The sequence below is a fragment of the Erinaceus europaeus genome, chromosome 13 (genome assembly GCF_950295315.1).
Source record: "Erinaceus europaeus chromosome 13, mEriEur2.1, whole genome shotgun sequence".
Lineage (NCBI taxonomy): Eukaryota > Metazoa > Chordata > Mammalia > Eulipotyphla > Erinaceidae > Erinaceus > Erinaceus europaeus.
In genome coordinates, this window is record NC_080174.1 from 41108514 (window position 1) to 41132817 (window position 24304).

The 24304-nt window shown below is 43.9% G+C and overlaps 1 protein-coding gene across 1 annotated transcript; it reads left to right on the forward strand.

Annotated features, from left to right (window-relative positions):
• Positions 1–8: 8 nt before the first annotated feature.
• Positions 9–19720, forward strand: CATSPER4 (cation channel sperm associated 4). The gene is made up of 11 exons (XM_016187896.2): positions 9–266; positions 392–466; positions 887–1030; positions 6177–6278; positions 15193–15290; positions 15460–15580; positions 15783–15916; positions 16743–16917; positions 17652–17863; positions 18204–18369; positions 19268–19720. Exons 1-11 carry the CDS (start codon positions 195–197, stop codon positions 19319–19321), a joined length of 1353 nt encoding a protein of 450 aa, XP_016043382.1. The 5' UTR covers positions 9–194; the 3' UTR covers positions 19322–19720.
• Positions 19721–24304: the final 4584 nt, after the last annotated feature.

Here is a 24304-nt window from a genome sequence, read left to right on the forward strand (position 1 = left end):
TCTTCATGTCCCTGGCTTGCTTAATGTCCCTGGAACTGAGGAGGGTCAGTGGGAAGAACTTCTCTCAGGGTTGGAATTCCTTGGTAGAATGCTGACAGATGAGGGTCACAGAGGCCTCTGTGATCTCACCACGAGAGGGAGCAAGACTGCTTGGAATGAAGTTTCTTTGAACCGTGGGAGAAGACTGAGCAACTATGGCGAATTATCATACTCCCTGGTGGCAGCAATGGACTGACAATAGCACAGTGAAACCTTTGACTGTAAAGGTAGGTGGTCCCTGTCCAGCTCCACTGCCCAATCTGGGCATCCAGGGCTGTGATAGGGGCACATGAGGGTCACACAAGGCCCAGCAAAGTAGTGGCTACATTGACGGGCCTTCTCATCCTCACAGAGGGCAGCTCAAGAGCCCTACGTGCGACTAGAGGAGCAAGTGCTAGTCAACCGCCGAGACATCATGAATAAAAAGGTAAGGACAAGGTGAGGCTTGCAGCCATACTCACTCCTGAAGTAGTCCTAAGCCACCTGTGCCCATAAGAAGCAGGCACACAAAACTACTCTGCCCCTCTGCCTCTAAACACCCCACCCCCCAAGTAGTGACTCCCATGACATGTTGGTAACTGCCTCTCAGCCACCCCACAGGAATTCAATATAATGACAATCATTCATCAGCAGAGACCCCAACAGATTTTTCCTTTGCATGAACCTCTAGCAGTGACTCACTTCTAGTGACTAGTAGTGAACTCTACACTGATGCCCCCATTCCATGATTCGCTCAGGCAACTCCCTCAGATGAAAGCACCCATCCCCATCCCCTCAATACCCAATCATTGAGAGTGAACATCCTAAGGTGATACTTGCCTGAAGGAAGGCCCCCACCCTTTCTCAGGATGCCTGGGACATGGAGGAGTTCATCACTCGCATGTACGTCAAGCAGCTGCTACGACACCCAACCTTTAATATGCTGCTGGCTGTGCTACTGGTGATCAATGCCATCACGATCGCACTCCGCACCAACTCTGTCCTCGACCAGGTGGGATACCAGCCTACTTTCTGCCTCCACTCATGCAGCCAGGGGCTGGGGTGAGGTACTTCCTTCCCTTGGTTTCAAGCTCATCTGTCCATGATGTTTGGATTGGTTGCTCTCCAAAAGCCTGTCAACTCTGATTTTCCAGGGATCTAGAGCTCAGGGCCTAGAAATCTTCATGGTGGAGGGGCCCAGCTTTAAGGAATGCACTGGATTTGTTGAGGGAGGGTATGATGCTGTGAGCAGAGGTAAGCAAAGGGATGCTTTGTGGGGAAGGGTATCCCATTTTAATCAATAGCCACTATGAGAGAATGACTTTATGCCAGGCACTGTGCTCCATGATATGGTTCTAGGGATGAACAAACAGACCAAGTTCTTTTTAAAAAAAAAAAAATTATTTATTTATTATTGTATTGAGACAGAGAGAAATTGAGAAAAAGAGAGATAGAGAGGAAAAGAGACAGAGAGACACCTGCAGCTCTACTTTACCACTTGTGAACCTTTCCCCTTGCAGGTGGGGACCAGGGAATTGAACCTGGGTCCTTGTGCACTGTAATGTGAATACTTAATCAGGTGTGCCACTGCCTGGCTTCCAGACCCAGTTCCTTCTCAGACATCATCAGCATGTCACTACAAATGCCTAGGTTTACACAGAGTGCATGAGACCCCAAAGAAGACACCAAGCCTATTCTGGTGGAGGGCAGTGGAGGATAGGAATGGGTCAGGGAAGGTTTCCTGGAGAAAGGGATACAAACTGAGAGTAAAACTGAGTAGGAGTTTCCAGGCAGAGAAGTTGGGGAAGAGTGTTATAGTAGAAGTATAAGTGAGTTATGTGTCTCCAGTTTAAAGTCCAGTATGACTTTGTTCTTGCCCTTGATGCTCTAATTTCTTACAAGGCGTGTGCTGTGCACACATGCACACATTGTGCTATTTAAAATCAATATAGATGTCCAGTGTGTTTGCTGAGGAGCTCAGAGAGTTGGCTAATGGTCATGTCATGTAGGGTCTCTCTATTAAGGAGGATAGCCTTTATCTTGTCATTTGAAAGTATTGAATGGGCTTAAAGCAAGGAAGTGACATGAACAGGCATGCGTTATAGAAAATTGACTTATCTTCGTATAGACTGTGGAAAGGAAGGGCAAGAATTTAGGAAGACAGTGACTTCCCAAACTGAGATGACACAATAATAGAGAGGAAGGCTTGCATACATAAGGTCTCAAATTCAATGCCAGGTACTCTCTACATGCTAAAGTAGTCCTCTGGTTCTCTTTCTCTCACATTTGTAATTTTTTCAATATTTATTTCTATTTCTTTCATATAGGTAGACAGAGTTTAAAAGGAAGGTGGGAGGCGGGGGGTCATATGGAGAAGACAGGGTACCGCCCTGGTCTGTGCAATGTTGGAGCTCCAGCCAGCAGGCTCAGGTATGAAGGTTCTGAGCTCTACCAATTGAGCTGCTTCCATAATCACTAAATCAAATAAATCTTTCTAAAAAACCATTTTTTGGGGGGAAATGCTGGCTTATAAGACTTGTTGTCACCAGGGTACAGTTCAACATCTACTCAAATAGGTGTTAGTACACACATAAATACATACACCCTCCACCAACTTATCATTACCCTCTGTCATAGGGCACTAGACCCACAAAACCCTCAGTCCTCTCGCCTGCTCCTCTTGTGTCCTTGGATCTGGATTGTAGTTTATTAATGTTTTTTTACACATTGTCCCTTGCTTTATCTCTCTTTTTCAAAAAATATATTTATTTATTCATGAGAAAGATAGGAGAGATAGAAAGGAACCAGATATCACTCTGGTACATGTGCTGCCAGGAATTGAACTTGGGACCTCATGGTTGAGAGTCCAATGCTTTATCCACTGCACCACCTCCTGTACCACCTTGCTATATCTCTTAAGTACCATCTATGAAAGAGATCATCTTGTATTTGTCCTCCTCTTTCTGACTTTAAATACATCTTTAAAGAAAATGAAGGAAAGATGGCCCATGTAGGATATTCAGATATTACAACTAAAGATGATAGAACTCAGACCAGGACCATGGGTGAAAAGAAATCACAGCCATTTGAAGCTCTCTAGGCTTCATGGAGTCAAATCCAGAGAAATTCTTGCTTTTTTATTTTGATTTGGCTTAGTTTTGAACATTTTATTTATTTACTGGATAAAGACAGAGAAATTGAGAGGGAAGGGAAGAGAAGAAGAGAGAAAGACAGATACCTGAAGCACTGCTTCACTGCTCACAAAGCTTTCCTGCTGAGGTGGGGACCAGAGGCTTGAACCAGGGTCCTTACATACTATAAATGTGTACTCAGTCAGATACACCACTACCCAGCTTGCTCTCTCCCTCCCACTTTCTCTCTCTCTTTTGCTGAGAATTGGACCCAAGTCCTCACACATATAGAAAGCAATTAGTGAGCACCCTGTTTAACACACATCATTATCTCATACAGATGCAAACAGGGAGAATAGCAGTTATGTTTCTGACTTGAGGAGCTTGGTAGAGATGGTGCTTTGCAGGGGGGGGGGCATAGGAAGATTAAGAGGAAGAGAAGAAGGTTTGGTGTGAATGCTGAGGTCAGCATGAACTAGTTAATGTTTGCTGTGTCTGTGTAGTATTCACACCCATACCTGTGAGTGGTTAGGAATCAACTGAAACGCTGCAGAGATCTCTAGGATGGAGATGGCAGTGTGAGCCATTAGTATCTAGGTAAGTGGTTGCCAAAGCTAAAGGGATAGGTGAAGTTGAGTGGGGAGAGTGTGGATAAAGAAGGGAGAAGGGTCAAGACATAGCTCTGCATAGATCCTCCAGGATTAGAACAGAAAATAGAGGAAGAGATATGGAAGAAAATCCCGGTGGATGGACTGCCAAGAGGAGAGGTACAGGGTCAGAGGTGGCTAGAAGGCAAGGGGTCATGGAGACCATTTCGTTCAAGCTCTTGTGACCTTGAGCTACATTTAGCTCTTGTAACATAAGATTTAGCTTTTGTGACCTTAAGTGAGAGTTGCCTCTGTTGTAGTGGAGGCAGAAACCCAATTGCTGAGGTTTGTTGAATGAGCAGACAGGAGGGCAAATTACAACCCACCGGGGGATTATCAAAGTGCAAATACTAGTATTTTTATAAAAAAATGAAAAAGGAATGCAATGCAAGTATTTTATTTGTGTGTGTGTGTGTGTGTGTGTGTGTGAGAGAGAGAGAGAGAGAGAGAGAGAGAGAGAGAGAGAGAAAGACATAAGAAACAAAATATTGGGAGTCGGGTGGTAGCGCAGTGGGTTAAGCGCACGTGGCCCAAATTGCAGGGACCAGCATAAGGATCCCGGTTCAAGCCCCCGGCTCCCCACCTGCAGGGGAGTCGCTTCACTAGTGGTGAAGCAGATCTGCAGGTGTCTATCTTTCTCTCCTTCTTTCTGTCTTCCCCTCCTCTCTCCATTTCTCTCTGTCCTATCCAACAACGACAACAACAATAATAACTACAACAATAAAACAACAAGGGCAACAAAAGGGAATAAATGTTTAAAAAAAAGAAACAAAATATGTTATAAAATGTGAAATATATTTCTTACTATGGGTCCTCTATAAAAAGTATGTAAAACACTGGTTTAGGCTACTTGTCCATGAAGGTCAAATCCTAAAGGTTTGTGAATGACACATTGATTTTGAACTTTATCCTGTAAGCCAAGAAGGCTTACAGATAGAGAAAGCAACCCAGAGCTAGGTAAATATGCCATGAATTAGAGAAGATAGGAGGACTATTTATTAATAAGAAGGAGAGAGAAAGAAGACAACAAACCATCACTCTGGCATTAGTGATGCCAAGAATTGAGCTCAATACCCCATGCTTAGAAGTCCAGAATACTAACCACTATGGTACCTACAAGGCTGCCAGGAGAACTATTTATAAAGAACTTTCAATGAATAGTGAAGAGGGCTTATTGCTTCCAGTGGCCAAAAAGTTTAAATGAAGACAGATGAGGGGGAAGAAAGTTGTGCCTTAAAAGGCAGACAGATATGGCCCATAACAGCCCTTTCATAAATTGAAATAGTCCTAACATCCATAAAACTTAACCTTCAACCTTCTGGGTTGAAGAAGCTCTGCCCGGCCTTGCATTGATCAGCAGATGAGAATGGTAGCAAGGGAGTCTCCACTTGTAGCAGTGAGCCTTGTAGCCTAGGGTCTTTTGATCTTGAACGTGGCTAAAGGAAAGAGTCAACGAGACTTTGTGGCTGGTAGGATGGAGTTAGGGAATGGGAGCTGTTTATGGGGTTGCCAAGTTCAGTAGGGTCACAGATTAATGGGAGATGAGGGCGTAGACTCTCGATTGGGTGAAAATGGGTTTGGAACTGAATCCAATAATAAATTTTATCCATCCAGCAATTGATCTACCCAATGAACATGTCCTGCACCCATGAATGGGGTGACACCTGGGAGTATGATCAGGCCTGGCCTGGGGATTTGAGGAGTTGAAGCAGCAGGAGTGACTAGGGTAACCCAAGAAGGAAGGATGGGGCTTAGTACCCTCCATCTCAGGGGCCAGGGCTTTTCCTCTTATTCCCAAAGCTTTTTGTGTTTCTCCCTTCCCTCTCTTTTCCAGTCTCACTCCACTGAAGGTAAGGAATGCAGATTTGCTCTCAGACAACACTCAGTCTGTTTGGTCTTGAGCACTTCTCTTGATTCTTTGTTTATAAGATGGAAGTAAAACCAATCTTGGGGCTGGGTGGTGGCACACCTGGTTGAGAGCGCATGTTGCAATGTTCAAGGACCCGGGTTCAAGCCCCCGATCCCCACCTGCAGGGGGAAAACCTTGCAAGTGGTGAAGTAGTGCTGCATGTGTCTCTCTGTCTCTTTCCCTCTCTGTCTCCCCCTTCCTCTCGACTTCTGGCTATCTCTATCCAATAAAGAAAAAAAAAAGTAAAAGTGATCTTGTGGGATGATGGTAATGACATGAAATGATGTATGTGTAGTCTTAGCTCAGTGTCCGTCATGTACATGACAAGTGTCCTTTAAGGGAGTTACAGAGATGCTGAGGATGAAGAACAGCAGCAACGTGGGCTTTTTCTCCCCAGACACCCTCTCCTGGACCTTGTCAAGGTTTTGTTCCACTGACCTTTGCCTTTCTCTTTTTCTGTTTTCCATGTAGCAACACTATGAGTTGTTCTCTACCATAGATGACATTGTGCTGACCATCCTTACCTGTGAGCTTCTTCTTGGCTTTTTAAATGGCTTCTGGATTTTCTGGAAGGTGAGATCCTGGGTCCTCTTCCTTCACCCCCAAGTTACTTTAGGGATTTTATCCCTTCTGGTCTCAACATAACCCCTTATTCATGACTCTGCATATTAATGTGTGTGTGTGTGTGTGTGTGCACGCGCGCGTGTGCATATGCACATGTACATGAAAATAGATTTGTGTAAAGAGATAGCCTGGCTATTTGAGATGCCTGTGATGTAGCAGAAAATAGCTTGTACATCTTCCCAGGGTTCATATCAACTCCAGTCATCCCCAGTTCTGTGATCTTGAGAAAGCCTTAATTTCCTTATCTAAGAAATAAGATTGATCTCATGCCTGATGCTTCAAAGTCTCAGGTTCAATCCCCTGCACCACCATAAGCCAGAGCTTAGCAGTGCTGTAGTAAAAACAAACAAAAAAACAGGATTGAGATTATTATCATAATTTACAGAGCTCTAGAGTACAAGTAAGGTTTTTTTTTTTAACTTAAACTTTTTTCTGTAAAGGGTCAGGTAAATATTTTAAGCTTTGTGGACCATAGAATCTCTCTTGTATACATTCACCTCTGTTTGGCAGCACAGGTGGGCACAGAGAGTATGTATGATAGCACTTAATATAGATGACTGAGCATGGCTATGTTCCAAACAGACTTTATTCATGAACAATGGAATTAGAATGTCATACAATTTCCACATGTCACAGAGTATTACTGTTTATTTTGTTTTCTCACCAACCATTTAAAAATATAAAAACTGTAAGTCGAGTGGTAGTGCAGCGGGTTAAACGCATGTGGTGCGAAGCGCAAGGACCGGCTTAAGGATCCCAGTTCAAGCCCCTAGCTCCCCACCTGCAGGGGAGTCGCTTCACAGGTGGTGAAGTAGGTCTGCAGGTGTCTTTCTCTCCCCCTCTCTGGCTTCCTCTCCTCTCTCCTATCTAACTATGACGACATCAATAACAACAACAACAATAATTATAACAATAAAAAGACAAGGGTAACAAAAGGGAAAATAAATAATAATAATAAAAAGTATAAAAAAACTAAGGGTAACAAAAGGGAAAATAAATAATAATAATAAAAAGTATAAAAAAACAAGGGTAGGGGGTCGGGCGGTGGCGCAGTGGGTTAAGCACATGTGGCGCAAAGCGCAGGGACCGGCGTAAGGATCCCGGTTCGAGCCCCCGGCTCCCCACCTGCAGGGGAGTCGCTTCACAGGCGGTGAAGCAGGTCTGCAGGTATCTATCTTTCTCTCCCCTTCTCTGTCTTCCCCTCCTCTCTCCATTTCTCTCTGTCCTATCCAACAACGAATTGCGTCAACAAGGGCAATAATAATAACCACAACGGAGCTACAACAAGGGCAACAAAAGGGGGAAAAAAATGGCCTCCAGGAGCGGTGGATTCATGGTGCAGGCACCGAGCCCAGCAATAACCCTGGAGGAGGGAAAAAAAAAAAAACAACAAGGGTAACAAAAGGGAAAATAAATAATAATAATTAAAAAGTATAAAAACTATTCTTGGCCTAAGGGTTTTACTTACAAAAAGAAAAAAGATTTTAAAAAGGCTGCTGACACCTGCTTTAGAGAGTACCAAAGAACTGTCTTGAGTGAGAAGGGGCCTTAAAGTTAAATCAAATAGCAACCTGGGAGGCAGCATAGTAGATAAGGTATTGGGCTCTCAAGCATGAGGTCCCAAGTTTGACCCCTGGCGTCACATATACCAAAGTGATATGATTCTTTCTCTCATAAGGAAGTAAACCATTTTATTATTATTATTACTATTTTGTTAGAAAGTTACATTAGCCAGAGCTGAGTAGTGCTGTGGTAAAAAATAAAAAGGAATTAATTTAAAAATAATTCTCGAGGCTGGGTGTTGGCACACCTGGTTGAGTGCACATGTTACAGTTTGCAAGGATCTATGTTTGAGCCCCCAGTCCTCACCTGCAGGGGAAAAGCTTTGCAAGTGGTGAAGCAGTGCTATAGGTCTCTCTCTCTCTCTTCTCCTCTCCTCTCCTCTCAATTTCTGACTCTACCCAGCAAATAAAGATAATTAAAAAAATAATAATTTTCTTTCTTTTTTTTTTTTTCCTTTTCCCTCCAGGGTTATTGCTGGGCTCGGTGCCTGCACCATGAATCCACCGCTCCTGGAGGCCATTTTTTCCCCCTTTTGTTGTAGCCTCGTTGTGGTTTTATTATTGCCATTGTTGACACTCTTCATTGTTGGATAGGACAGAGAGAAATGGAGAGAGGAGGGGAAGACAGAGAGGGGGAGAGAAAGATAGACACCTGCAGACCTGCTTCACCGCCTGTGAAGCGACTCCCCTGCAGGTGGGAAGCCGGGGGCTCGAACTGGGATCCTTACGCCGGTCCTTGTGCTTTGCGCCACATGCGCTTAACCCACTGCGCCACCGCCCGACCCCCCAAAAAATAATAATTTTCATACTGCGTATGACAGACTGACCCTCTAGTGTGTGCTCTCTCTCACAAACACACTCTAATAAATAAGTAAACATTAAAAAAGTTACATTACGTGAGGCAAAAACATAAACTTTGTTTGAATAAAACTTCTAGACTCAACAAGTCTCTGAAATCCAGGAATTAATTCTGCCTTTGGTCATGTGCAAGGAAAGATCTTTTGAAAAAAACTTTTGTTTACTGGAAAGGTGGGTTAGTAGGTAGAGTGCATTTCATCCATGTATGAAGTCCCATGTTCTATCCCTGATACCATATATGGGCAGAGCGGTACTCTGATCATTCTCTCTCTCTCTCATAAAAATTTTTTTTTCTTTAAATGCTACCACATGTTGACACTTTTCATTAAAAGGAAGTATTTCCCCATCATTACCAGGATAGTCAATTAGAAATTAGAACACAGATAATAAAGTCCAGAACAAGTTTTCTGAAACCTGTTATGTCTTAAAAACTGTTTTGTGGGGCCGGGTGGTGGGGCACGTGGTTGAGCGCACATATCACTGTGCAAAAGAACCCAAGTTCGAGCCCCTGGTTCCCACATGCAGGGGGAAAGCTTCACAAGTGGTGAGGCAGGGCTGCAGGTGTCTGTCTCTTTCTTTCTCTATCACTCCCTTTCCTCTCAATTTCTGGCTGTTTCTATCCAATAAATAAAGATAATAAAATTTTTTTTAAAAACACTGCTTTACACACATAGCACCTTGTAAGAATGTTTATTAATAGACCTGGAAAAATAGTTCACTTGGATAGTGCACTGCTTTGCCAAGTGCAAGACCCAGGTTCAAATCCAGCCCCTGATATATTGAAGAAAGCTTTTGGTGTGCTGTGATCTCGATCTCCCTCTGTCTCTCCCTCTCTCTCTCCCTCTCCCTCTCTCCATCCCCTCCCCCTCCCCATTCCTTTTCTCCCTTCCCCCTCCCCCTCCCTTTCCCTCTCCCTTACCCTCATCTCTGTCCAGGCAGTGGTGCACCTGTTTAGATGCATATGATACTAAGCATAAGAACCTGTGCAAGGATCTGGGTTTGAGCCCCTGACTTCCCACCTGTCTATCTTTCTCTCTCCTTTTCTATCTTCCCCTCCTATCTCGGTTTCTCTCCATCCTAGCCAATAAAATAGAGAGGGAAAAATGACTATCAGGAGCAGTGGATTTGTAGTGCTGGCACCAAGCTCCAGTGATAACCCTAGAGGAAAAAAAAAAGGAATATGATGATGCATACTACATGTCTCTGTACTTAAGAGATGGGCCAATACTATGTTTGTATGCCAGTACTCCTCTTTATCAGAAGTAGCTCTAGGATGCAATCAGACACCTGTTCCTTAAGAGGAAGCATTTTCTCTTTAGTATTTTCCTGAAACTTCTTTGAGTAGCAGTTCGAAATACTTGTATATATATATTTTTTTAAGTTTTACTTATCAATGAGAAAAAGCAAGAGAGAAAGACCAGACCATTTGTCTGCCACATGCAGTGTTAGGAATTGAACTCAAGTTCTCACTCCTGCAAGTCTACTTGCTATACCACCTACTGAGTTACAGGAATACTTGTATTTTAAAGGTTAAACACTAGAGTCTCATTAATGCAAAGCAAATGAAACAAATCTGAGACTCTTGTGTTCTTCCCAGCTCTCTGCTTATCCTCTAAACTAGACTTTCTGAGCCTGGATCTATTATAATCTGGCCTGAATAATTCTTTGTTGTGGACTCTCCTGTATATTGTAGGATATTTAACAGTATTCTAGGCTTCTCTCCACTAGATGCTGTTAGAAACTCTAGTTATACCTTTCCCTTGTAACAACTAAGAATGTTGCCAGGTTTTGCCAAATGTCCCTTACAGGTAAGAATCACCCTTGCTTACTTTTGCAACCTTGACCTTACTCTTAGTATTTCAGCCACACCAAACCCTGATAAATGCATAAAGGCAAGAACTGATAATATTAATTTCTCTGCTTTTGTTCATGCATCTACAAGGAGTTGTTGAACCACAATCCACTTGCTAGATACTTTAACTGTTTTCGACATTATACACATGTTATTTTGTACTTGTACCAAAGCTTCTCTTGGTCAGATTTTTTTTTTTTTACTATTTATTTATTCCCTTTTGTTGCTCTTGTTGTTTTATTGTTGTAGTTATTATTGTTGTTGTCATTATTGGATAGGATAGAGAGAACTGGAGAGAGGAGGGAAAGACAGAGGGGGAGAGAAAGATAGACACCTGTAGACCTGCTTCACTACTTGTGAAGCGACTCCCCTGCAGGTGGACAGCTGGGGGCTTGAATCAGGATCCTTCACGGGTCCTTGTGCTTAACCCACTGCGCTACCTCCCGACTCCCTGGGAGTCGGGAGGTATATATTTATTTTAAAAATATTTATTTATGACAGAGAACCAGATCATAACTCTGGCACTGAATAAGATTTTTATTTTACTTTATGTTTGTTTTTTTTTTACTGAGAGAGAGGTGTGAGGTGGGGGTAATGCTCTGGCATATGCAGTATTAAGGACAGAACCCAGGACTTTATAAATTCAAGTCCTGTACAGGTGCTAGACCAAATTTTCAGAAGTAGGATCCCAGGTCAAAAGGTATGACTGTGAAGGCAGCACAGAAGTTAGAGATTCCCAGGTTTAAGCCTGGCCCACATTGCACTGGAGGAAGCTCTTGTGCTGTTCTCTCTCTCTCTCTCTCTCTCTCTCCCTCTCCCTCCCTAAAATAAAAAACTATCTGAGGACAGGGGAGAAAGTGTAATGGTAATACAGAGAGACTCATGCAGGAGGCTCCAAAGTCCTAGATCTGATCCCCTGCACCACAAGACAGAGTAATGTTCTGGTAAAAAGAATTCTACCCGGAGTCGGGTGGTGGCGGAGTGGGTTAAGCGCACGTGGCGCAAAGCGCAGGGTCCGGCGTAAGGATCTCGGTTCCAGCCCCCGGCTCCCCACCTGCAGTGGAGTCACTTCACAGGCGGTGAAGCAGGTCTGCAGGTGTCTATCTTTCTCTCCTCCTCTCTCTCTGTCTTCCCCATCTCTCTCCATTTCTCTCTGTCTGATCCAACAACAAAGCAACGTCAACAATGGCAATAATAACCGCAACGAGGCTGCAACAACTAGGGCAACAAAAAGGGGGGAAAATGGCCTCCAGGAGCGGTGGATTCATGGTGCAGGCACCGAGCCCAGCAATAACCCTGGAGGGAAAAAAAAAAAAAGAATTCTACCTGGAGCAGTGAAACCCCATAAATGACAAACCAACCAACCTAGAGGGTAGAGATCAGGACTTGTATGTGTAAGGTCCTGAATTTGATTCCTGGCACTTCATATGCTAGAATGATGCTTTGGTCTCTTTCTAGTAAATTAAATAATTAAATCTTTTAAAAAATAAAATGTTGGGAGTCAGGTGGTAGCGCAGCGGGTTAAGTGCACGTGGCGTGAAGCACAAGGGCCAGCATAAGGATCCCGGTTTGAGCCCCCGGCTCCCCACCTGCAGGGGAGTCGCTTCACAGGCAGTGAAGCAGGTCTGCAGGTGTCTATCTTTCTCTCCTCCTCTCTGTCTTCCCCTCCTCTCTCCATTTCTCTCTGTCCTATCCAACAACGACGACATCAATAACAACAATAATAACTACAACAATAAAACAAGAAGGGCAGCAAAAAGGGAAAATGAATAAATAAATAAATATTTTAAAAAATAAAATATTTATTTTATTTATTTGTTCATTTATTTAATAGAAACTAAGAGAAACTGAGATGGAAGGGGATATAAAGAGGGAGGGAGAAAGAGAGACACCTGCAGCCCTGCTTCACCACTTGTGAAGCTTCTCCCCTTCAAGTGGGGACCAGGAACTTGAACCCAGGTCCTTGTACACTGTAATATATGTACTCAGCCATACTCAGCCATGTGTGCTACCAACTAGCCCCTAAGTATATCTTTCTTAAAAGACAAAAACATCGGGGAGTCGGGCTGTAGCACAGCGGGTTAAGCGCAGGTGGCGCAAAGCACAAGGACCGGCATAAGGATCCCGGTTCGAACCCCGGCTCCCCACCTGCAGGGGAGTCGCTTCACAGGTGGTGAAGCAGGTCTGCAGGTGTCTATCTTTCTGTCCTCCTCTCTGTCTTCCCCTCCTCTCTCCATTTCTCTCTTTCCTATCCAACAACAACAATAATAACTACAACAATAAAACAACAAGGGCAACAAAAAGGAATAAATAAATAAAATAAATATTTAAAAAAAAGACAAAAACATCTTTTGCTAGTTCATATAGCAAATTCCCTCTTTTTAGTTGTTGCACTTGACCTTTTCACTCATCCATCCCCTTCCTTATATGAGTTTGTAACTTACAGGACAGGACAAAAAGGATTTGCAAAATATCCCTGTTGCTGTAACTAACTACAGAGATAGTATTCCTTGAAAAATGAGTGTGTGGGAGGCAGGTGTAGGTGCACCTGGTTAAGCATACATATTACAATGTGCAAAGACCTGGGTTCAAGTCTCTGGTCCCCACCTGCAGTGGGAAAGCTTCACGAGTAGTGAAGTAGAGCTACAGATGTTTCTCTCCTCTCTCTCCCTCCCACCTCAATTTCTCTGTCTCTAGCCAATAATAAATAAAAATTAAATTTAAAAAAACAAAGAAAAAAATAGACAAAAAAATGCTGGAACCAGAAAGACCTAGAATTGCCAAAACAATCTTGAGAAGAAAGAACAGAACCAGAGGCATCACACTCCCAGATCTCAAATTGTATTATAGGGCCATTGTCATCAAAACTGCTTGGTACTGGAACATGAATAGATGCACTGACCAGTAGAATAGAATTGAGAGCCCAGAAGTAAGACCCCACACCTATGGACATCTAATCTTTGACAAAGGTGTCCATACTATTAAATGAGGAAACAGAGTCTTTTCAACAAATGGTGTTGGAAAAAATGGGTTGGAACATGCAGAAGAATGAAACTGAACCACTGTATTTCACCAAATACAAAAATAAATTCCAGGTGGATCAAGGACTTGGATGTTAGTCCACAAACTATCAGATACTTAGAGGAAAATATTGGCAGAGCTCTTTTCTGCATAAATTTTAAAGACATCTTCAATGAAACAAATCCAATTACAAAGAAGACTAAGACAAGCATAAACCTATGGGACTACATCAAATTTAAAAACTTCTGCACAGCTAAAGAAACTACTACCCAAACCAAGAGATCCCTCACAGAATGGGAGAAAATCTTTACATGCCATACATCAGACAAGAGGCTAATAACCAGAATATATAAAGAACTTGCAAATCTCAACAACAAAACAACAAATAACCCCATCCAAAAATAGGGGGAGGACATGGACAGAATATTCACCACAGAAGAGATCCAGAAGGCCAAGAAACACATGAAAAAATGTTCCGAGTCTCTGACTGTCAGAGAAATGCAAATCAAGACAACAATGAGATATCACTTCATTCCTGTGAGAATGTCATATATCAGAAAAGGTAACATCAGCAAATGCTGGAGAGGGTGTGGGGTCAAAGGAACCATCCTACGGTGCTGGTGGAAATGTCAGTTGGTCCAACCTCTGTGGAGAACAGTCTGGAGAACTCTCAGAAGGCTAGAAATGGACCTACCCTATGATCCTGCAATTCCTCTCCTGGGGATATAGCCTAAGGAACCCAACACACCCATCCAAAAAGATCTATGTACACATATGTTCTTGGCAGCACAATTATAATAGCCAAAACCTGGAAGCAACCCAGGTGTCCAACAACAGATGAGTAGCTGAGCAAGTTGTGGTATATATACCCAATGGAATACTACTCAGCTATCAAAAATGGTGACTTTACCATTTTCAGCTGATCTTGGATGAACCTTGAAAAATTCATGTTAAGTGAAATAAGTCAGAAATAGAAAGATGAATATGGGATGATCTCACTCTCAGGCAGAAGTTGAAAAACAAGATCAGAAAAAAAAACAAAACAACACAAGTAGAACCTGAACTGGAATTGGTATATTGCACCAAAGTAAAAGACTCTGGGGTGGGTGGGTGGGGAGAATACAGATCCAAGAAGGATGACAGAGGACCTAGTGGGGGTTGTATTGTTATATGGAAAACTGGGAAATGTTATGCATGTACAAACTATTGTATTTACTGTTGAATGTAAAACATTAATTCCCCCAATAAAGAAATTAAAAAAACAAAAAGAAAATGAATGTGTGTCACACAACAACTAAAGTAGGCAAGATCATTTTCAGCAGTGCCCCAGCCAAGGAGGATGCTTAGCTTAGGGACAAGCTATCCCTCTGTTTCTGAATTTATACCTGGCTGCTGACACATGTGCGGCATGTTTGGGGGGACAGCAGAGTGAGTGACAAGAGTAAATGGCAGATGACTGACCCCACTCTGAAAGGTACATTGACCCTCCCTTGGTGTGTTGGGAGGGCAGATCTAGGATGACCCACAGGTTGGGTCTGACAGACCTGATGGGGGTTTCCTCACCTCTCAGGATGGCTGGAACATCTTCAACTTCATTATCACCTCTGTCTTATTCATGGGGCTCTTCATTCCTGAACTCGATCACCACTGTATCACTTACACCCTCAGGTGAGCTGGGAGCTCTGGAGAAATGACAGGGACCTGTCTGGACCCTGGGGAATCAATGGGGGTAATGGTTACCATCTGGGGATAAATTCTTCCTTTCTGGGCAGGGGTGGGCAGTGAAAAGAAGGGGCCTGGGAAGGACCAAGGGGTACCCTTAGAGGCTCTGCCGTAGGGTACTTCGTCTGGTGCATGTGTGCATGTCGGTGGAGCCCTTGGCCCGGATCATCCGTGTCATCCTGCAGTCGATGCCCGATCTGGCAAATATCATGGCCCTCATCCTCTCTTTCATGCTGGTCAGTGTGCCCCTCATCCCCTGCTACTCCCCATCCCTGGACAGGGTCTCTGGCCTATTAGGGGTAATGGGATGTCTGGAGTAAAGGCCTGTGGGTCTGAAGTCCTGTGATTCCCTTGACAGAGTTCATTTGCATGGCATTTGCACCTCCTGTCTCCAAGGCCCTTGAGTGAAGTAAGGATGGTCTTCGGTCTCTCTGGCAGGTGTTCTCTGTGTTTGGAGTCACTCTCTTTGGTGCATTCGTGCCTGAACACTTCCAGAACCTGCAGGTTGCCCTGTATACCCTCTTCATCTGCATCACCCAGGATGGTTGGGTGGACATCTACAATGACTTTCAGTGAGTGAACCTGGGACTTCTAGACCCCAGCCTAGCTGGACAGGGCAGGGACTGGGGCTCCTATATGGTGAAAATCTAATGAGGGAGGGAGTAAGGTTCTCATAAGAATGGGACTACAGGGGTTGGGGTGAAGAGGCCCCAGAAGGAAGGGGATGCCCAGATGTTTCAAATGGGGAAAGTAGATTCCTGGGGCTGGGCCTCTGGGTTTGTGATCTACATGAAGCCTGTGCCCCCTTGAAATACTTGCATTTACAGTCCTGGACCTGTTCATGGAAATTTCTCACAGTGTGATAAACAGATGAGAAATGTGCATGTAGTTAATAGCGGATAGAATTTTTTTTTCCTGTGCATTTTTCTCCTAATTATTTTAAAACTAGTTTGAATTGATTTTTATCACAAGAAAACAATTTGTAAAGAGTATAACCAAACTATTATACTTGATGGTTATAATCTACAACTCCTCACTTTGGAAGCTGGCTTAAAGACTGCCCACTGTCTGACAGTGCAATAGATGCTCAGAGTAGCTGCTGGAACAGTTAGAAGGAGGCATTGGGCTGAAGTTCATGCAACAGACTTTCAGATCTGAGGCACCAAAAGTTCCAGGTTCGACCTTCAGGACCACCATAAGCCAGAGCTGAGCAGTACTCTCATTAAAAAAAAAAAAAAAAGAAAGAAAAGAAAAAGCAGGTATTACATGTGCACAGTAGCAGCAGTAAGTCAGCAGAACCCCAGGAAGGCCAGAAATCATTCCTCCAACGCAACTCATAGATAAGAAAATGGAGGCTTGAATGGCCAGGGGAATGACGCCCCTGCCTGCCATCTCCAGGATGGATGTAAGGGAGTACTCCATGGAGATTGGGGGTGCCATCTACTTTGCCATCTTCATCACCATTGGTGCCTTCATTGGCATCAACCTGTTGGTCGTCGTGGTGACTACCAATCTGGAGAACATGATGAAGACAGGAGAACATGGGCAGCACCTTCAGCTAACCTTCAATGAGGTGAGTGGATGGGAAGGAGAGAGTGCAAGTGCTGACTTGAACTTCTATGTACGTGTGTGTGTGTGTGTGTGTGTGTGTGTTTGCACACTCAAGGGCCTGGAGAAAGCTAAACCTGAGCCCTGAGGGCAGCTGTCTCCACCCTCAGGTGCTAGCTCAGCAACTGGGGCTTCTGATGGGTGCAGATTTCCTAGATGTCTTCTTTCTGTGGCAGCTAGGTAATCTGAAGGCATTTGACCAATCTAAGCTCAATTTCTTCAGTAATATGGGAATAATAGTACTTAGCTCACTAGGTTTATGATGGGAATGACAAAGTAAATGGACAATTCTTGTCATATATTGAAAACTCAATACATTTTAGTGATTTAGTATGCCCTTAAGGGTCAGATTTTCAAAGGGATCAGGGTTTGGAGTATTTTCTACTATTTGAGGATAAGGGGCTGAGACTTGAGTCACTTAAGATTTTTGTTGAGGGGGTGTCTTATTAGGGGTGAAATGGGGGTGGGAGGCTAAGTTTTATGAAGAGTTGAGAATTTTCAAGGGGGAGAGAGGTAGCACTTGAGCATCTTAAATTGCACTCCCACAGCAAGATAAGGAGGCTAATTGTCATTGAAGCTGGAAGGAGGGACACCAGAACCCTGGTATCTAGAGACTTTGCATTCCTGCAGTCAAGCAGGAAGGACTAGAAGAAGGCTGCTGGCTGAGCTGTCCTTCCCTCTGTGCTTCCCCCCAACCAGGAAGACGAAGCAGAGGAGGCTCAGAAGAATGAGCTGCCGCTGGTGCACTGTTTGGTCGCCCGTTCTGAGAAGTCTGGCCATCCCCAGGAACCACTTATGGGGGGGGTTCCCTCAAACCTTTCAGAAGACACCTGTGATGACTTTTGCTTGGTGTTGGAGGCAATCCAGGAGAACCTGATGCAGTACAAGGCTATCCGAGATGAGCTCAACAAGTAGGGGGGCTGCTGGGGGTACCTCCCAGTCCCAAAGACAGGGTTGAACAAAACCCCAGAATATTCACAGTATTTAATATAGACCCTGGGCCCCAAAGAAGTTATGTGACTTGTACGAGGAGGGTCCCAGTTGGCAGGGGAGCTATAATCAAGACCTCCTGGTTCCTCCTCTATCCCAAGGCTGCTCGGTTATGGGGAGGGCAAAGGGGATGGACACCTAAGAAGAGGTGGGAGGATTGTTCCTCCTATCTCCCCCGCAGTCCCCCCTCCCTCTGCTCCTCTCTTCCCCACCTCTTCCCTGCCCTCAACCCTTGAAACACCCTCACCCCTCTACCCCCAGTATAGTGGAAGAGGTGCGCTCCATTCGCTTCAACAAGGAGCAGGAGGAAGAGCTGCTGCACCGGAGCTTTTCACAGAAGCTGCCAGTAGAGAGTAGGTCCTCCATAGACCTCCGGGACGCGGCCTTAGAACAAGACTTGCTCACTGCGCTCATGCAAAAAGAAAAGGTGCCGCTTCTCGATCAGACCCCATTAGTGATCACCCCACCATTCCACCCCACCCAGCCTAGTCTCTGCCCCCTTTAGTCGTCCCGTCCACCCTCCAGATTCCAACTCAAACTCGCAGTCGCTGCCAATCTGGCTGGATCCCAGAGGCTCCGCCCTCTCCCACCAGGCCCACCCTCCCAACTACTTCCTTCTCCAGAGACCTCACACACTTGGCACATTTTATAGTGGCTGCAATCAAGCAGAGGTACCCCTGGCTGCCCAGCTGTTGAGGAGAAAAAGGACACCCAACCACATGATTTAGCTTCATTTCTTTAAAAGATTATTTTTTGAAATAACTATTTATTTTAAAAAATTTATCTTTATTGGATAGAGACAGCCAGAAATCAAGAGGGCAGGGGGAGATAGGGAGGGAAAAGGAGAGATACCTGCAGCGCTGCTTCATTACTTGAGAAGCTTTCCCCCTGCAGGTAGGGACCAGGGGCTTTTTTGGGCATTGTAACATGTGTGCTCGACCAAGTGCACCACCATTCAACCCTCAAAATAATTTTTATTTTTATGAGAGATGAGTACTGCTCAGTTCTGCTATATGCAGTGGTCAGAGATCAAACCTGAAATCTATGCATGCAGGCCTAGGGCTCCATCGCTGAGTTATCTCCCTAACCCTAGGATTTTGTTTGTTTCTCAGTCTTTGGGCTAGAAAGATGTGGAGTCATGTGAATGTCCACAGCCTAGCCTCCCAAGCTCAGTAAAGATAGTAGGCAGATAGAGTTCTACTATAAAGAATTTCCCTAGAAAACCTGGATGACAGCTGTTGAAATTGGAGGCAAGGAGAGGAAGAGTCACTTATATCAGGCTGGGGGGTGGGGGAGAATTAACAAAATGATGTCTTGGTTTACAGGCTCAGGAATCCATACTCAGTTTACGCCTTAGCAAACAGAAGATCAGCCGCTGAGAGGGCAGAATGGGAGCCAAGGGACCTGACCGCACATGCCTAACTGCTGCATCTTCCTGCATCCCAAGCAGGACCTTAGCACAGACTGACCTGAGCCCATGCTCTTCCTGACACCTGGGCAGAGGCCTGGGGCAGCATCTGTAGGGCTTGTGCCTGTGAGCACCAGGTCCAGAGTAGCCAAGTTGGAGAAGGATGCTGGATGAAAGTGGGAGCCCTAATAACAAGATGAATGCATAAGGAGGTGCTGGCCAAGGAAGTCACAATTTGGCCAAGGGTGGGATATCCTAGGCCCTTTGCTCTAGACCAGAGCTAGACGGGACCTAAATGGGTCCAGGCGCTAAGAAGATAAAAGTGAGGCCCCTAGGGCCAGATACCTGTGTATGGACAATAAAATTTTGTGTTGGGATCAGTATGTCTGACTGGTGGATCTCTAACCCCTTGGGACAACTTTGTGCCAGGTCTGATGGTTAAAATAAATCTCATCCTTCAAAAACCTGTCTGATGGGTGGACTGGGAAATGGATAAAGAAATCAGATGCTCAGGGGCCACCTAGTTAAGTGCACACACTACAATGTGCAAGCCCCTGGTCCCCACCTGCAGGGGGAAAGCTTCACAGGTGAAGTAGAGCTGTAGGTGTGTCTCTGTCTGTCTCCCTCTCTGTCTCCCTCTCCTCTCAACTTCTCTCTGTCTCTATCCAATAATGAATAAATAAATATGTCAGCTAGAGAAGTATTTGCTAAAAAAAAAAAAAAAAGATCTTCATGCATGAATCTCTAGTTTAATCTACCACATCATAAGCCTCTCCCTATTACTATTATATTTTACTGTTAACTGTAAACCATTAATCCCCCAATAAATTTTTTAAAATAATAAAAAGAAGAAGAAACGGTTCAACAGCAGTAAAATCATGCCTGCATGAGGCGTGGCACCACAAAATAAATAAATGTTTTTTTTTTTTAAGTTAAAAAATTAGGCATTAGGGTGGAGGAGACAGCATAGTGGTTATATAGATTTTCATGCCTGAGGCTCCAAAGTCCCAGGTTCAGTCCTCTGCACCACCATAAAACAGAGCTGAGGAGCAAAGCGCAAGGATCCCGGTTTAAGCATCCGGCTCCCCACCTGCAGGGGAGTCGCTTCACAGGTGGTGAAGCAGGTCTGTAGGTGTCTATCTTTCTTTCCCCCTCTCTGTCTTTCCCTCCTCTCTCCATTTCTTTCTGTCCTTTCCAACAATGATGACATCAATAACAATAATGACTACAACAATAAAACAACAAAAGGGAATAAAAAATATTAAAAAAAAAAAACAGCTGAGCAGTACACAGGTATCCTCTCTGTATATTTCTTTGTCTCTTTTCATTAAAATAAAACAAGTTATATATATATATTCTAATTATATATATGTATATATATATAATTAGAATTAATAAAACCTGTCTGATGTGAGAGTCACTGGCTGCCCTCCAACATACTTTTGGCCAATGGAAGAGGGTAATCAGTACCCTGAAAATTTCTGATGTGATGGTAGAGTTATAGCACCTGCCATTAAAACTCTAAATTGGGGTGGGGATAGGGAGAAACTTCATGGCTAGAAACCCCTGTATGATGGAGACAGCCCTATCCTCACTCTCTTTTTGAAGAGGAAGGAAAATGGTCCTAGAGAACACTAGTCTGATAGGGTCACCATAGACAGAGTCATGTAGGCAGGTACAGGCAACTCTACGCTGAGGTAATGGAAAATGAATGGGCACAAGTGTCAGTCCTCGAAGGCTTTCTGGAGAAGAGGATGTAAGAAAATAGCAGGAGGGAGTCGGGCTGTAGCACAGTGGGTTAAGCGCAGGTGGCGCAAAGCACAAGGACCAGCATAAGGATCCTGGTTCGAACACCGGCTCCCCACCTGCAGGGGAGTCGCTTCACAGGTGGTGAAGCAGGTCTGCAGGTGTCTATCTTTCTCTCCCCTTCTCTGTCTTCCCCTCCTCTCTCCATTTCTTTCTGTCCTATCCAACAACGACAACAACAATAATAACTACAACAATAAAACAACAAGGGCAACAAAAGTGAATAAATAAATAAAATAAATATTAAAAGAAAAAAAAAGAAAATAGCAGGAGTGAGGCATAAAAATAGATGCATATTCCTGTGTGATAACCTGTGTGCGCATTTCCCTCTTTAGGATTGGGCTTAGGGCAATCAGAAGTTGCTGCTGCTGCACTCGCCCACCCCCACACTCCTAAACAGAACAGCCTGAGGTATCCTGTGAAGATAAGAGCTGTTAGGGTAGAAATCCAGGTTGCCTGGAGCCAGGGATAAATTCAGGCCCACATGGAAGAAATAAGTTCCAGGCTGCAGAGCTGAGTTGCATTGTGTTAAAGTAAAACATTAACCCTGACTGCATCCCTGTAAAACTAATTCTTGTCCTGCTTCTGTGTAACTGAAATGTAAATATGCCTGTAAAACCCTATAAAACTAGAAGTCACCCCTTTGAGAGGTACAGAGAAATTACTGAAATTATTCAGTTCTCTTGCCCATCGGTGTATAAAATCTCTTTTCACCTCACCCGGCTCTGGTCTGGTTTGGGGATAATTTCTGCAACAGGAGGAATTTGTAGATTAGGTGAATGAAGGCTGTTGGCAGAATTTGAGACCTGTGATACCTTTAGGGTTATTCACTCCAAAAACTATTATTATCATGTTGAGGGATCCAGGGAGACAGCATATGGTTAAGCAAATGACTTTCATGCCTGAGGCAGTGAAGTGTCAGGTTCAATCCCTAGCACCACCATAAACCAGAGCTGAGCAAAACTCTGGTAAAATAGTTAAATAAATTTAATGTTTAAAAAAAAGTCAGGGGGAGTCGGGTGGTAGCGCAGTGGGTTAAGTGCATGTGGTGTGAAGCTCAGGGACCGGCCTAAGGATCCCGGTTCGAGCCCCCGGCTCCCCACCTGCAGGGGAGTCGCTTCACAGGTGGTGAAGCAGGTCTGCAGGTGTCTGTCTTTCTCTCCCCTTCTCTGTCTTCCCCTCCTCTCTCCATTTCTCTCTGTCCTATCTAACAACGACGACAATAATAACTACAACAACAATAAAAACAAGAGCAACAAAAGGGAAAATAAATAAAATTTTTTAAAAACTTTAAAAAAATAGGCATGTTCCTGAGCTAGACAGTGCAGAATATCTCAGAAAGTAGTGAAAGTTGTAGGCAATAAAACTCAAGTCATAAGAGCTGGTTCCTAGTCAGTAAGAAAAATTATGGGGGCCAGGGGATAGCAAGCATATCACCAAATGCAAGGATCCAGGTTTGAGTCCCTGCTCCCCACCTACAGAGAGGATACCTAGTGAGTGAAGCAGATCTGCTGGTGTCTATTTTTCTCTCTCCTCTCTAGCTTCCCTTCCCTCTCAACTTTTTTTCTGTCTTGTCAAATAAAAATAAAATAGGAAAAAAAAAATAAAAGGAAAAAAATGGCCACCAAGAGCTGTGAATTTGTGAGCCTCAATAATAACACTGGTGGGAAAAGAAAAAGAGAGAAAAAAATCACTGAGCCTCATTTTCCATCTGTGCATTGAGGATAAAATTGATTGAGGATATACACCTATGTTCATAAGCAGCACAATTTGTAATAGCTAAAACCTGGAAAGTAAACCAGGTGCCCAACAACAGATGAGTGGCTGAGAAAGCTGTGGTGTATATACACAATGGAATACTACGCAGCTATTAAGCACAATGAACCCGCCTTCTCTGACCCATCTTGGATGGAGTTAGAAGGAATTATGTTAAGTCAGCTAAGTCAGAAAGATAAAGACGAATATGGGATGGATGATCCCATTCATAAACATAAGTTGAGAAAGAAGAACAGAAAGGGAAACTCAAAGCAGGATTTGACTGAATTTGGAGTAAGGCATCAAAGTAAAAACCCTGGGTTGAGGGTGAGGGTGGATGTTCGGCTTTATGGGGCGGGGGGGTGGTGGAGAGAATGGTATGGGACACACACTTTTGGTGGTGGGAATGGTATTTATGTACACTCCTATTAATTTGTAGTCATATAAATCACTAATTAATATGAGAAGGGAAAATTGATTGAATGTCTCAAACTTTTTAATGCAGAAACCATAGGCTGAGTCTTCGATATGTTGACTCTCTTACAAGTTTAGACCAGGGAGAACAGAAGCAGCTGGTGGCACAACTATATACAAATAATGTCAAAGGACATAAATTATGGTGATGTTGTATATGATACAGCAAATTCTTACAAAGGAATATTTCAAAGTTAACCCAATTGCCAAGTAATGCGATTATAGCAAAAATTACCTATTGTCTCCTTAAATCCTAAGATAGTAGGAACCACCGCTTCCTCTATAGAGCCTATATTTCCCCTAGTCCTGGAACCTCTAGGGTGGGGCTCACTTTCCTGCATGCTTCTCTCAATTCATACCAAATGATATTGCATCCGCTGATCCCAACCTAGTCAACAAAAAGAGTAGCACCTCAGCATGCTTCACTTCAGACTGTGTCCAGAGACGTCAGGCATGGAATGTCAACCCTTCAGCCTCATTACTTGGGTGAGACCTTTCCTTTCAAAGGATTCTCTAATTCCATTCCAGGAGGTTCACTTCCTAACAAAGTCCCAAAACCTAGATATAGACCAGGTCCCCTGAGATAGAGCATATGTTCACATGTATCCATAACTTAGGGGGAAATATATACCTGAAAGCAAAAATACACAATAGTAAAAAAAAAATGTATATATTGAGGCTGGGAAAATAGCTCACTGTATAGTGAGGTACATTGTCATGTGTGCAGCCTGGTTTTGAGACCAGTACCCACCATACTGGAGGAAGCTTTGGTGCTGTGACTTCTTTCAATATCTCTCTGCCTATCTCTCTATTTGAAAATGTCATCCCAAAGTAGTGAAGCCCAGCTATGACAAAAAAAAAAAAAAAAGGTGTGTGTGTGTGGGGGAAGGTAGTGACTGAGCCTATGCCTTCCATACTT